The sequence below is a fragment of the Poecilia formosa genome, unplaced genomic scaffold (assembly GCF_000485575.1).
Source record: "Poecilia formosa unplaced genomic scaffold, Poecilia_formosa-5.1.2 Scaffold73, whole genome shotgun sequence".
Taxonomy (NCBI): domain Eukaryota; kingdom Metazoa; phylum Chordata; class Actinopteri; order Cyprinodontiformes; family Poeciliidae; genus Poecilia; species Poecilia formosa.
Window position 1 is genome coordinate 1,515,046 of NW_006800012.1, and position 15,675 is coordinate 1,530,720.

Sequence of the window (15,675 nt, forward strand, 5' to 3'; positions counted from 1 at the left end):
ACAAGGAGAGAAGAATCAACATTGTCCGCAGCGCAAGTTCCCCCCTCCGCCCCTCATCTCCACAAATACAGGCTTCCAGTCTGTCAGAGATAGGACCAATTCCCAGTGTTTTCAATTACATGTGAGAAGGAGCTGGAAATTATTGAGCTGCCTTTAGGAAGGACAGAAAAATGTTAAGCGCAGCTGTGGAGTTTCTGTTAAGCTGTGCCTGATATGAGGGCTGGGAATTCATAGGGATCAATACGACTACTTTCTGCTTCCGCAAAGCTCTACGCACTTTACAGATGGGTTTACCTGCAGCTGCAGCAGTAAAGTTCAGCACCTAGCAAACATATTCATTCCCCATCATTTTTGTTTGTTTTATTTACATTTAGTCATGTTATGTCCACAAACTTTACAGTATTTTATTGAGAGTAAATGTAGTAGACAAATTTGATATGTAGATACAAATACAGATACATTTGTTAGAAACCAAAATAACTTACAAAGTATGTCTCGTTTTCCTTCAACTTTATAATTATGTTCTACTTTGTGTTTGTTCATCACTTAAATATCCATATGGTATTTAAAATACTGTATCAATTAACTTCTACTGGGGACATTTCTGAGGATTGCCTTGAGCACGGTGCAGGCACAGCTAGTTTACGACCTCTTGATCACCAGAGTGACTGAGTCCTAGCAATTAGCCTTTTGGAGAACATTAATGTAGAAGTCAGACTTTCCAGTAAGCACTTTGTAGCTCGACAGCATTGTCTTGAGTTTGATCTGGGTAGCTAACCAACTTGTGCTCTTTTGGGCTAGTTAAAGACCAAACGCGTCATCGTACTGTGACCATCTGAGAGGTTTTACTGCACATGCAGGGACATTAGATGGGAGGGCATTGCCGTCATCAAGGTCAGAGATCACCACAGACTTCACCGGGTGCTGAGCAGTGTGTTAGGTTAGGTACAGCATGATTTTTCTCCTTGCGTCTGTTCGCCTAAGGGAACCCCTGTGGCGACATGTTTAGCTGCAGAAGTATAACCAAGATAGAATATTTTGAATGGATTGTGGGACCAGAGACCCACAATCCAAACCAGGAGACCCTTTGATGCCCATGCTAGAGAATGTCTTAAGGTCTAAAAGTTGTCTTTGCTCATGAGAATGAATGAATGCCACTGTCTTCTTGCTGCTGTCAAGTGAAGAGTAGATGGGAAATGTATCAAACAAACAGTGATGAGGCGACGATGAATGGAAGGGAGTTTTGTTGAGATGCTTATCACGTTGTGTCGCACTCAAAGGAGAACGGAGAAATGAGAGGGGAGAGAAACGCAGATACCACAGGGAGGGAGAGTGAACGGGAACAGGATGCAAAATTGGGAACGCAAGTAGAGTGGAATTCCCATGAACAAATCCTGCTTTCCCACTAGGCTAATTAAACTTTGACTGTAAGCGAGGCTTAATTACATCACCCAATTAGAGCGCTGGTTTGAATCTGCCCTTGGTGGTAATGAGCCTAAGTCAGAGGGAGCAAACAGACCCAGAAATGAGAAGGATTCTGTTACAGAGCTGGATTCAAGGCAGAAAATGACAAAGTGAATACGGACACAGAACAATTTTTTTCCCCCAAAACTAATAAAGTGTCATTTACTGCAGTACACATTTTGAAAAAGCCTATTCGTCCAACAACAAGTTCTGTTCATTACAGCTTCCATCCCATCTCCATATTTCACTTGATGAGTTTGCTCTACCTCCATATGACCTCACTTTGCCTTTCTCTCGCCAACCTCAAGCTACTTATCAGTCCTAGAACGTTGCAGACGCTATATCAGTTTTACTCTGACAAGATCAGAGCTTTGGGGGAGCTCCTCAATAATTCATCAGATGACATACCATAGAGACAACCCGCAAATGCTCTTTTTAGGTCAACGAGTGAGTGTACGAGATAGGGTGATAAATGAGGGCTGACCCCGGAGCTCCAGGCCCTCCAGTCCAGTGTGATCCCACTCAATGAGTTTGGGTGTCAGTTATTTGTCAGTGTGAAGCTTCTTTGAGCTCCCTTGGCAAGGAAACAGCCCCAGGTTTAATAAATGGGTTTCAAAGTTTGGATGTTTGGCGGTGTACACCAGCGATGATCTCTGAATAGCAGGTTTCAGAAATGGTTCTCCTCCTCCTTCACCTGATGTTTCAATCGCACAATTTAGCCAGGAGAAATAGAACTTAAATGATTAATGTGAAATCACCATGAACAATTATTAACCGAATACACAGCCCAAATTTCAGATCCTTAGACGTTTTCCCTTTTCATTATGTTTTAAGCAGATATTTGCACAGTAAAACAAACAGATACATTTGATATTCTGCAACTATAATTGCTGGGGGAAAAAAGATAATCCAATTACAAAACAATGATAACTGACTGGTAAACAATCTGTCAGTAATAATTCTATATCTTTTTCATTGTGAAATGTTGAATGATTCTTTTCTTCCATCCTAAAATCACCATAACAACCTTTTTTTTAATCTCAGTTCAGGTAGAATTTCCAAATGGTTCCAGGAATTTCTTGGTTTTCTAATAATTTGAAAGAGTTGGTTAACCTTCTGAAAGCATCTCAACGTTTTATTGACCATAATAACCTTCTTATTAAAAAGATGTTTTCTTTTGTAGGATTTCTCTTTTATCTCATTATTTGATTCAGCTGTAGAGCTTTCAGGTAATTACAGTCAGATGCAGCTTGGACAAACTAGGTTTCTTTGCCCAACTGGGCTTTTAACAAACATAATCTATAAATTTTCAGTGCGACTGAGGTTAAGACTCCTCCGGAAGTTTGATGTTAGCTAGCTTTAGCATTCTGAAATCAGTTCTGAGATGTTTTTGAGATCTAAACTGAAGTGTTCATCTTCCTTCACGGACAATCCAAACCCCTCCTGGAAATCACTTTTATGTTCAGGTCAGACAAAAATTGAGTTATTTACCAAAAATTACAAACTATACGCAAGGCATTCAAACCAAAGGACAGATTGCCTTAATTTTGGGAGATCAGTGATGGGTCAATACATGCATAAGAAACTGATCTGTATCTCCTGCCACAAAGTCCTGAAAATCAACCTCTGTCCTCTTTTTGCAGTGAGACAGAGCTGACTGACAGACCCGCAGTCAATAATAGTCACCTCACTGTTACCAACTTAGCAACTTTGTTGTCATATTTAGCAACTTTTCAGACCAAAAAAAAACAAAAAGAACAAACAGTCAAAATTGGAATCTGCAGGTCAAGCTTTTCAAAGATCAGTGATCAGTAGGAAAACTGCAATCAGTGCAGCCCTGGTACCAAAAGTCGAAAGTTGTGTTTCCAGAAATTATAGTGTATCGCACAATTTAGACCTCCAAATTCTTCAATGTCCCAATTATATGGTTAAAACTTAACATACCAACATGACACCGGTCCAAGTTGGATTTGGAATGGAAAAATCAAGCTAACAATTCTCATTTGTATTGAAAATCTATGATCAAAGCTGAGAACCAAACCAATTAACACCATGATTGCTGCTGAGAAAAATGCTTCGACATCCAATCAGAATTATACCAGAAGCACTTTAGGGCTAAAACATTTGGTTTCTCTGCAGCTGGCTCAAGGGTTCTTAGCCTAATATGTATATTTGAATTAGCATGTGTAGTTGTTACGCTGTGTGTATTTGATAAATTTACAATAAATTTTTCCACACGGTTCTTGTTTTCAACCCTGATTCTACCCTCCTGATAGAAAAAAGCAACAGTAAAAGCCCAATATGAATATATAATGCAGTGTATGTATGTAGAATACTGACCTCCCGTCAGTATATGAGCTCATAGCTCATATTCCAGCTATGAAATTATACATAGATGCAATGTTTTGTTGCAAAACAAAACATTTTCTGTCTAGTTTGATGAAAAATAACTTCCATTTTAAGATGAAGCCCAAGCTGTAATTACTGAAAACAAAACTCTTGACTGATCTGTATTCAGCCACGTATATGTGTGTATTGTCTATGTTTAAATAAAAACGTGCAGCAAGCGATCTCAGAACTCATTTAAGCTATAATTAAATCCAAATCCACATCTGTAGAGGGAGAATTGCTTTTGTTTTTTTCCTCCTTGCGTTGCTGCTTTCCCAGCAGGAAGTCTTCTCACTCACACTTCAGATTATCAGGGAATGTGTTTGCATTTTTCTCTGAGAACAGAGAACGCAGACTGTCCAGAGCTCCTAATTTTAGTCATTTCTCTTTTAATTAGTTTGGAATCTCTTTAATTTTTCAACGGTGAATTAGCGTTGCAGTTTCTCAATTTAAAAAAAAAAAAAAAACGAGTTTGATGGGAGGGGAAAATCAGCTAAAAGGAGACAGAATTTTTTTGTTATAAGACTGAAAAATAGAGCAGAGATAAAGACGGGATAGTAGAGAAATGGTAAATGATGATGTCTTCAAATCAGGCTGAGATCCTCTCTGCAGGTCTGACATGTTTCTCACTGTGAAATCAAATCCACCCAGGTTTATAGAGGAAATCCAGCAGCTCAAACGCTATAGGGGCTGACGGGTGAGTTTCATTCCCGCAAATATGTAACACCCTGCAAAACACTATATAAAGTCAGGGGCATTATTTTTTTTGTTGCTGTTGATGTTGCTGGGTTTTTTCTTTTCTTTTTTTTTTTTTCAAAATAAATCCCGTTTTTCTGAGAGCAACAGCAGCAAATGCACCATTTGCAGACAGCTTATGGAACCCTTACGTTGCACAGGCGGTTTGGTCGTAATTGCTCCTATTGTGGTATCATTCCGCAGCGAGCGACGTATTGGGCTCGGACGTGCTGCTGGATATTCCATCTGCGGTCTAATCAAAGCCGAGTTACAGATTACTCAGCCTCCAAACAGCTCTTTTTTTTTCCTTTTGATCTAAATATTTCAAACGCGTGTGAGCAGTGCGGCGTTATCGGCAGCACGAATGTTTTAAAGCAAGTGACATTAATGCATCAGAGTCCATCTAGGCTGGTCTCATTTTGTGTAAATAAAGATGGCAGGTGAGTCACGCTGCCATCTCTCATGCAAGCGGTGTGGCATGAGAGTAGAGATGAAAAAAAAAGTTTCATCATGTGGCCTAAACGTGAACCCACCGCCTCAGCAGCTTAAATCAGTGGAGTCGAGCTCAATAAATCAGACAGAATATCTGATACTCTCTCACTTTTGGGCGTAAATGACAGAAACAAGCAGTCACTGGAGACATGAGCTGTATTTTCAATGCTGTTTAAATCAGAAATGCCTTCAGGAAAACTCTGTTTACATCTCATATATACACATATAATAAAACTGTGTTCTCACTAGAGGTGTGTGATACTTCATATTTTGATATTAATCCAATTCCAAGTAAATTAAAGGTCAGAATCACTGATATCAATACTGATATAATACTTATTGAAGTATGACATATCAAATTTTGGACCTATAGGCATTTGTGTGTTTTTCTTTTAATACTTTTTTTATTATAATTTGTTTTAAACCTGAGAAAATCACCGGAGGCTGCGATACTGTATATTTTGGTATCGATCCGATACCAAGTAAATACAGGGCCGATACCGATATTAATACTGATACAGTAGTGGCCTAAAAATAATATACCATCAAACTTCTGACTTTTAGATGTTTGTTTTTATTCTTTGATTGATTTTTAAAGCCCAGGACAGAATTTAGATCAAGTTTATAAGTGTTTTGAAAATATTTTAATAACATTAACATGATAAACAGAGGCAATAGAAAAAATAACAAATCTAAGTGCAAAAAAAGCTATCTTTTGAGAGCAATTCTAAGCAAACTGTTTTTTTTACAAAAGAGTTGAGAAACTACAACACAAATATAAAATAACATATTTCAAGAGGGAATCTGAAACAGAAGTATCAGTCTTAGTAGCTAGTATTGATCTGATATTGATCTTGATATCAATATTATTGATATTTTTGATTGATCTGCTCAGATTTCACATTTGGAGTCACTACGAAACAGTTACCCTGGTTCTTGGCAGCTTTCATTGGGAGCACATGCACAACACATCAACCTCAGGTCAACTCTCCCCTTCCTGTGAGGGTTAGCAGGAGAATCAGAGGTGCATTCAGGGGACCCAAAAGGTGTACAGCCAGTAGACATTGTTGACTGGATTAAAATACTGTGTCATCAGGCTCAAGGCAAACAGCAGGAAATGAAAAGATGATAGACTTGATAACTGCCTGGCCCACTTTGTGTATGAGGGGTGAGATTCATTATTTTTCCAAGTATCCCAGGCCTGTCAGTCTACATAGGCTGACGCCATAAGGCCCCGAGGCTGCACCGCCGACTGAAAGCACAGCAGAGCGGTGGGACGAGTTTGACAGAACAATCTCTCACTTCCAACAATCATGTGCAGGATCAACAATTCATAAGTTGCTAAATAATGACTGCATGCTGTGTTCTTTTGGGTTTGCACATCAGCCAGGAATAAGCTGAGAAACAACATCCACACGTACAGCCAGAGGATTACAGTGCTGCTAAAGCCTCACAAGGTCGTCCACCTGCAATGTCAGCCACTCTCACAGTGGAAGTAGGACACGGAGAGAGTGGAAGTAACTGCTTATAATGGGGCTGGGCCCAAAGCAGCTGTAGCAAGTTGCACTTGCAGCACATCTGCCACAGATGGCAGCGTAAAGATAGCTGAGCTGGTTTCTCCTCACACATGGCTTTCTTTGTTAGTTAGACAAGGAAAAAAAAATTCTACCCGTTTAGGAAGTCCTCCAAAATCCTCTTGTTCCTTAAACGTGCCACCACACTCTGCTGTCCTCCGGTCGTCACGGCGCAAGCACATCCCTCAGACACAGAGACAGAGTGGAGGGAGATAACCGTAGCATTGCCTTGCAAACTAAACTTTAGAGCAATGGCAGCGAGAGAATAAGTCAGAAAGTTCTAGATTTACAAAGTCCTTTTTCCTTCGCAGCTCTCGTGTTTTTCTTCATGTCTGTTTTTTTTTCCGAAAAGGAAAGGTACAAGGTTTGGTAGTCATGGTAACTCAAATGCATTGGTTCTTTGAAATTATTTGCTGAAATGTGACTAAAAGGTTTATGGGGTTGGGGTGTCTGTATGTTGATGAGTTAACCTAAGGGCCATAGAGGAACTCCTACAATCCCAGAACCCCTTTTCCTTTTTACTCACGCCCGTTTCAACCCTGAACTGCCCTTTCCAAAGCCTCACCCACGGAGTTCCACTCACTCACCCCATCAATCAAACAAAGAGCCTGAGCCATGATTTTATGCTGTTGATGTTGGCATTATCTTTGGTCATGTTTTGCTCTTACCTTCCCTTTTTTTCTCTCCCCAAAGATGTGATGTAATTTATTCCCGTCTGCCATGTTTTATGACTGTTTCGTGCTCTTTGACCCTTACATATTTGCCACTCTGACCAAAAAAAAAAGAAAAAAAACTGTTTTCATTTTACTGCTTTGTGCTCTTATGCTTCCCAATATGTGTAAACAGTTATTGTGTCACTGAAGGATTGACCTGGTGTTTGTCCTTTTTCATTTTGCGCCCTCTAATCTTTCTCTGGTCCTTATTTCACTGTGGGCATATGACAGATTAATAGAAGGAGCTAAACAAACTTTGGCTCATTAAGAGCTTTTTCTGGTGGCGGTTTTAGAGGAATGGTTTTAGTGGGAGTAGGGCTTGAAGAGTTTGTTAAAAAAAAAAAGACACTTCTTTTGGAAAAGATTTTATGCCTTTTGAACTTTTTTCACATTTTTGCACATTACAATAACAAACTTCAAAGTATTTTATTGGAATTCTATATACGCCAACACAACGTTGGGATTCATTACAAAGGTGAAGGAAAAGAATGCATTGCTTAACACTTTGTGTAATTAAAAAAAACAAGGGGCAATTGTATTCAGACCCTTTACTGTTTTACCTCTGAATGAAATCAAGTGTACCCAATTACCTCGGTGTAAATACAACCGTCTGTGAAGCCATCAAAAGACTGTTGTGAGTTACTGGTAAACAAATAGAATCATAAAGACCAAGCTAAAGTAATAAATTATTTGTGTTTTTGATTAATCTGACAATAGAATATACACAAAAAAGTGATTTCATGTGGAAATAGATGGCAACACAGAGCCTTCTGCAGGTACATTGGTATGTGTGGAATATGCACCAATAGGCATCAGTGGAAGAAATGCAAATCTGACAGAATGGAAACTGAAAACATGAGTTCAAGGTTAGGTTGTAAAACAATATCCCAAGGTTTAATTATCTCATAAGAAGCTGGACAAAGTGAATGGGAAAATAAATTCAGCTAATTTAGGGTAATACTTTTAGAGGTAGCAAAAGACTTGACACTAAAGCCCCTTTTATGTTGTCAAGTCTCACTAGATTGAGACATTGACTGGCTAAAGCTGCCAGGTTGGGTGTTCTTCACTATGTGGGTGTGGTTAAGACTCTGATGATGTCATTTTGCACGTGTACCCTTAGGCAACCAGTTTCTCCAAAATCTCTCAATGTATTTGTTTGTTGTTGTCCAGTTGATGCTGTAAGTGTACTTTCATCACAATCTATAGAAAGGTTTGGACCTCAACGTTTTATAATGTTATTGTCGATTTGCACTTCGCCTTCTTGACAACTACTACAGTCTCACTGCACACGGTTGAGTTGTTGTTTGTTCGAGGATGAATCAATAGGCCAGACCTTGTTTACACTAGGTCTGGTTTTGTCAGGATAGATCTGAACAGAACCAAAAATCAGGGAAGAACCGCACAGTATATGCAAATAGAGTCTAATCTAGATGGAGGCTGAGTGGTGAAGAACCGATTAAAGTCATTCTAGTGGAGAAGGGGCTGAAGGCAGAGGGTCAGCTTCCAGGAAGACAATGACCCTTAACATAAAACCAGAGCCACTATGAAGTGGTTTACATCAAAGTATATTTGTATCCCCAACCAAAGTCCAAACCTAACTTTGAAACTTTTATTCACTCAGTAGGGCTGAATATAAATCCAGAAGAAACATTTTATTTTGAAAATAAAATCAAAAACATGTTTCACTTTTCTTGCACTTCAGAATTATACACAACTTTGTGTTAAATCCCAACAAAACTAAAGTTTGATGTCGCAATGTAAAAAAATGTGAAAAAGATCAAAGTCGATAAATATTTCAGCAAGGCACTAGATGTTTAACTCCCTGAAACATACTTAATTGTAGTGAGCTTTGAAAGTTAAGCCTTAAAAGTAAGACTTCTGCAGTGCCTTGTTTTGACAAATGAGCCATAGAAACCACCGTGCCAAGAGAGGGTGGGAGAAACAGGGAAAGCATTCTCATAAAGTAACATTTGGGACAAGAAAAGGTAGAGGTCAGTGAGTAATTCAAGAACGTATGCCTTTGCATTGTAATTCATTTTAACACTAGAAAGTAGTAAAAGAGGTAAAGGGGGATGGTTGTTTATTACTATCCGAGAACAATCTTACACAGCTTTCTTTTTGTAATTTTTTTTTTCATGCAAAAATCATGCGGCCAATTTGTTGATGTAAGTGACCTGAACCTCGTGGTTTGCTATCTTACTTAACCACTCACAGCAGAAACACCTGAGTGCTAGCGTAGGTAAGACTAGAAAGTTAGCAGTTTACAACAGGATTTGTAGTGCAATAAATGTTAAATTTGTCAGTGTTGTTTGTAGCTTACTGATATATTTTGTTAGTAACACATAGGTCTGTCCAGACTAGAGAGGCAGATCAGGATAGAGTACTTTCTTGTATTTTGTACAACACACTGCAGCTCAGATGTAGTCAGTACAGTCTTCTTAAATAGAAAAGAATAGACAGACATAACTAACTTCATGTTAAGATGTAGAGATTAATGTTGGCTTTCCTATTTTCATTTGAACTGTTCTGTTTGATTTGAACTGAAGGCGGGCTCTATAAGGTGGTCTCTAACACTCTGTTTCTTCGTTTTCTCTTTCTTGTCCTAGGAGGTGAATTAGTGTTGCCCATTATAACGGTGGACTCCCTAGACCCCCCCTCTATTGCCACCCGCTACCCAGTAATTCCCCCGCCCCCCACCACCTATCGCCCTTTCCTCACCCTGCTTGAAACCACCAAAGAGTCCGTCCCCATGCCCAATGGCCGCCCCCCCTGCCCCTTGGACCAGGAGGACTGCGAGGAGACCATAGAGGTTTCGGGTTCGGGGGAGATGACAGAGACGGATGACGAGGACTATTATAAAAACTCCCCACTGGTCACTGATAGAACTGTCCTCCCTCCTCCCCCGGCAGTCGAGGGCGGGGTCCAGAACCCCCAAGACCGCCACTTCTCTCGCAACCCAAACTCCCATCGCCCACCGCTTTCCTCCACCCCCACTGCCAACCCCGACCAGCTAGGCCCCCGCGTCAAACCGGCCGCTGGCGGCAGCAGCAGTAGCAACAATATCCCCGCCGGCAAAATGAACACCCGGGATCAAGTGCTGCTGCCGCCGGCCCACCCCTCGTCAGACCCGGGCCACCGCAGAATCCCAGGAATAACCTACCCCCCAAATTTCCCCCATGTTCCCACTCCAGATCCCACGTCTCCTGAGAGAGGCCTCCCCGGCGCTGTGGAGGTGCAGCAGTCCAGCAGCACCACGGGGATGGTGGTGGGCATTGTAGCGGCGGCGGCGCTCTGCATCCTTATCCTGCTCTACGCCATGTACAAGTACCGCAACCGAGACGAGGGCTCCTATCAGGTGGACCAGAGCCGCAACTACATCAGCAACTCGGCCACGCAGAGCAATGGCGCTCTGGTGAAGGAGAAACAGCCCGCCACTGCCAAGACAGTCACCAAGAACAAGAAGAACAAAGACAAGGAGTACTATGTGTGAGGAAGCGCCGCCGTCACACGCAAAGACAGACAGCAGGCGCACTTAGAGAAGGAAAGAGATGGGAGACGGAAAAAGACAAAGGGAGAGAAAGCAGCTTTGTGGTAACGGCAATCACACACCGGCTGATTTGGTTAAAATTCAGTATTGTAAATTCAAACTACGGCAAAAAAGGAGCAGCAAAAACAACACAGAGGCGTCATTGTCCTTGCCACGCCTTCTTGTATTCGTTAAAATGTTAACTCTGGTGTTGATTATGGCGAAATCTGACAAACCCACTTTTAAATCTTCATAGGCACAGTGCCAACAACCAGAGACAATGCTGATAAATCAGTGATTCCTTGGTTTAGCATTTTAAAGTCTTAAGTACTGTAAACATGCACCATCAAAAGTATTGGCCTATAATTCATTTTGAGTGGGTAAAACTTGAAAAGTCATTTGCAAACACCAAAACAGAACACACATTAGCATTGTGCTAGCATTCCTGGAACAAAATTTACCGCCATTTTACAGAAATATTTAAGTCGTAATACATCTGGGAGTTAAGAAACACCTGTAGTCTCTTGCGTCTGAACGGGTCTCTCTCTCTTTCGCTCATTGGCTAGCGCTCTCTGTTTCTCTCCTTGTCTACGGTGCCTAGCAGCCGATGCAATGCGAACTCTGCCATGTTTCAAGCATGTAGTATTCATTTACGAAAAAGAGATAAACAGTTTTCCTTTCTGTGGAGTTTCAAAAAAAAAAAAAAACGGGGAAAAAAAATCACGATGACTGACGATCATACCGTTAAACGTAGCAACTATGTGAGATACCATCGAGCTCCAACCTAACGGATGCTAACTTGTACGTTTAGCCGCCAAAAACTCGTGGCCAAACCCACTTGGCCCATCTTTGTTCCAGCAGATATATGTTGTGTGTTTCGGGACGCCACGGCGCCCCCGAGTGGGCCAACAAAGAAACTGTCATGTTCTTACAGTTACTAATCACAGAAAAAAACTCCAGCAAACCAGATGAACTCTGTTCTATATAACTATAAATATATGTATAGACGATGCAGAAACTTATGGACCTAAAGCGTGAGCAAGTCTATAAGTAAGTTTGCTGACAGAGCACAAGGAAGATGGACTTCAGGATTTTTTTGACAACACCCAACTCCCTAATCTTGACAACCCTATCCCTCTCATGAACAGTGTGGCTGATGAAACACCCTATGGCAAGATTCAGCTGCTATCTTTTATTTCCTCCCTCCTCATTTCGGAATAAATGACAGACGTTTTAGAGTAATTCCAATTACATTTTTGCGGGAGTTCCAATGTGGGGGAGATCTATTACAGCAGAATAAAGAGACCACTTTTTGTCCTTCTCTTGCCTGACTGGACTGATGGCAGCCAAAGGGCAAAACTAACTTTATGGGAGGAGTATCCACAAGAATGGCTAGTCCCCAGAAGATGTACAACTGAACTTTAGTATTCCAATTTTCAACTCTATAAAAAAAAGTAAACTGAACCATGAAAAGAAAATTCCTGAAACAAGTTTGTGAAATGTCTAAATATTTGACACTCATCCCATTACTGAGACAGACATGTGTTTTCCCTACTATCATTCCTGTTTGAGGAAAAAAAAAAGACCTGGGATACTGAAATTTCTATGTATTTTCTTTTGGTAACTGAGCAAATGTGATTTGGGTTATAACATAGCATTCCCGATTTCCATGGGAAAATAAGATCCTCTTTTATTCTGTTTTTGTCATCGTTCATCTTTTGTTTCCTTTCCTTTTTGTGTCCTGCATTTATTCCTTCTACAGCAGATTGTCCATCTGTCAATCTTTTTCTTTTTTCACTTGCCAGGTTCCTTCGATTTTTCCTTGTCATGTTCGTCTGGTTTTTCTCCTCCTCCTCCATTTCAAACAAACATACTCCTCCCAGTATCTACCTGTTCTTTCTAAATGTTATTGTAAAGTGTTCCAGTGAGATGACTCTAAATATGTGTACATTAACAGAGGGAATACACTTGGTTATATACTTCTTACTCTGTGTCATGTGTTCTTTATACTGTCTTCTAACCCTAATTTCTGCTAGGTTTAGCCTGGGGGTGTCCTAGTCTGAGCCTGGTATATGCTTGGGGTCCTGACTAAGTTTCATCACAGTCCCAAAGTGTAATTTGGGTTCAAATCTGACTCTTTTTTACTGTTCCCAGTGAGCTGAAGGAACTTATCTCTTCGTGTCATATGACCTGCTCTTGGATACCAACAGAGAGGTCTTGGTGTGGCATTGAGGAAAAAAATAGTCATAAGAAACTCCCAAGGTTCTAAAGTTATGAAGTCAGTTTCTGCCCAGAACAAGTCACTAGAGAGGCATTGAGCCAAATTGTCAATGAGTCATATAAAAAAAAAGAGAAAACATGCTAATGTTAGCATGGAGCTACAGCAAAGTATGCGCCATTAAAACAGCAGGAGCAAAACTTTATTTTATCCAAGGGTTATACATTTTACTTGAAAGAGTTTGTATTGCAGCAGAATATTTATGCTGACCAACAGAAACTGGTTGTAATAAAATACCAGCAGCTCTCGGGGAGAAAGGGGTTAGAGGGATGGGAGTTGTCTTATACGCAACATTGAATTTATTGATTTTACTGAGGTATCAGGTTGTATATCACCACTAGTGAATTCCTATACTTATAGAAGTGTGATCACTGTCAGGAAATCCCTAATTCAAACTGGTTTGCAGTTATTTACCATTGACTTGAAACGCTTAGCATTTGACAACAATCACGCTCTAAAGAAAAAGTTACATAGATTTAGGCATCAGTGGACAAATGAACAGGAAAACTTCAGTCATGGGTTGTTTATCGGTACCAAGGTTTGACAGTTATTTTCCTCCAGAAGGTTACTTTCCTCAGTTACCAGGTGGTGTGGACATGTAGCTACAGCTCATCTTGTTATGCTTGTTTTACTCAAGAAAAGGCAAAAAATGGCTAAAGATAACAATAGCACTGGAACTACTAAACTTACCAGCTGTTCATTCAAGTATTCACTTAAGTCTGTGCTAATAAATAACAAAAGTATGGTACTTAAGGGTGTAACAAGACCTCGTTGCACAAGATCTCACAATATTTAAACATCACGATATTTCTTGCTGAGATTACTGTGATCTTATAAGCATTAGCCAGTTGCAGACGTCATGGCTTCACTTGAGGAAGTTGTAACAGAGGATGCCCTAGCTGCTCTTAAATCATTAGTTTGGCAGCAGTTTGGCTTTCCAGGAAGAACAATAAACGGCAGCAGAGCGACAGAGAAGACACAAGCACTGAAAGTTATTCGGACGCCGAAAGAGACAGAAAGCATCGCTATAACAACCGAAGGCTGGATGTCTAGGGGTATGTATAATTGATAAAAAGAAAGACATCCGTTTTTTGAGTTTGTGGCCAAATCGATAAAAATGCAGAATAAAGGCCTTTTTGATTCATCAATTTGATCTTTGAAGTTTTCTTGAGATCTCATCCCGTCTCGTTCAATATCTCGTCTTGTGAGTTTTAGATATCGTTACACCCCTAATGGTTTTAATAACAAAACTGTAACCCATAAGGTTATACAAATTATTTGTTTTGTGTGTGTCAATATATTGTGCTACAGTAAAGCTGAGGTACTTTTTACCCAAAGTTATCACACGGCAAGAGAACGATGCCAGCCCACGCCTTAAAGAGACGATGCAGTAGCCCTGTAAGGCTTCGGGGGAACGATTCACTGACACGGCATGGATCCATTTGTTCCTTTAGAAGCCACCTCACTGTTGATCAATAAAGGTTTTCACCTTTATCTCGCAAGGAAATATTTCTATCCCAATGGAAGAGCTTTCTTCCTTGACGACAGCACAACCATGCAAAGGGTAAGAGGGGCCTCTGAATGCTGTGATGACTGACGGTAATTGTATATGTTCTTCAGATTGCAGCGTAGTTAACACCACTATTATCAGAACACTACATGAAGGTCCATCTCTCAAAAAATATTTAATTCCTGCAGTGGAGTGTGTAGAGCCTTGTAAAATCAATACTAATGTTATTCTGAAGCCACAAAGAGGCCGACCTGCTCACCTGCGAAGAGTCTCCTAGTGCTCTCACCAACTGCAGCGTTTTTTATTTTTATTGTATTTATATGTCATGTTTTATATATTTGGTATATTTGGGGGTTAGAGACCATAACCGCCTGCAGACAGCTAAAAAAAGTTGGGAAACCTTGGGCAGTTTGTTTTACTGCTGTAAAATGGCTGCTTGAAAAGACGAGTGTTTTGTTGACAACCATCCAGAAACCACTCACTGTATTCCAGGTGGTTGTGCAGGAGGCTCTACTAATGCTTTTTGAATATGTACAGTTGTATAATTGCGAATCTGTTTGCAGCTATTTTTACGCAAGAGTGTAAACATTGAGTTAGGGGTTGGAGGGGGGGCGTGGCCAGCTTATTTGTATTTAAAGTGACAGAGGCCCTAAAACAGACTAAAATCTGTTGAACTGAGCAGAATAAAATCTCATTATCTAAGAACAATTTTGTGCAAAAAAATGTAATTAACATGTTTTGGATAGGCCATAGGCCTATACTAACCTGTTTAAGGACACATAAGTCAACTTTAACGCTGACAAAAATTGTTTTAAGAACCTGAAACATCAAGGACCAAAGTTTTTATTATCATTCAGTTTTTGAATACAAAACAAACCATTTCCTGCTTTATATATTTCTACTATCACACTACGCATGATCCCTGAGGATACGGCGTCTTCAGACCCCTGATGGAAAACGTTTAACATTGTCTCAGGCAGTCAATCAGCCTGATA

The 15,675-nt window shown here is 40.3% G+C and overlaps 1 protein-coding gene across 9 annotated transcripts in view; it reads left to right on the forward strand.

Moving 5' to 3' along the window:
* Nucleotides 1–12,878, forward strand: part of nrxn2b (neurexin 2b) — a 703,630-nt gene extending 690,752 nt beyond the window's left edge. For 8 of the 9 annotated variants that reach the window (XM_016673326.1, XM_016673331.1, XM_016673328.1 and 5 more), the window contains one exon: nt 9,973–12,878. In XM_016673326.1, coding sequence (XP_016528812.1) covers nt 9,973–10,856 — 884 coding nt within the window. In that variant the 3' untranslated portion in view covers nt 10,857–12,878. The remainder of the gene's footprint in view (nt 1–9,972) is intronic. The other variant, XM_016673332.1, reaches the window with a different exon arrangement.
* The last annotated feature ends 2,797 nt before the right edge of the window (nt 12,879–15,675 follow it).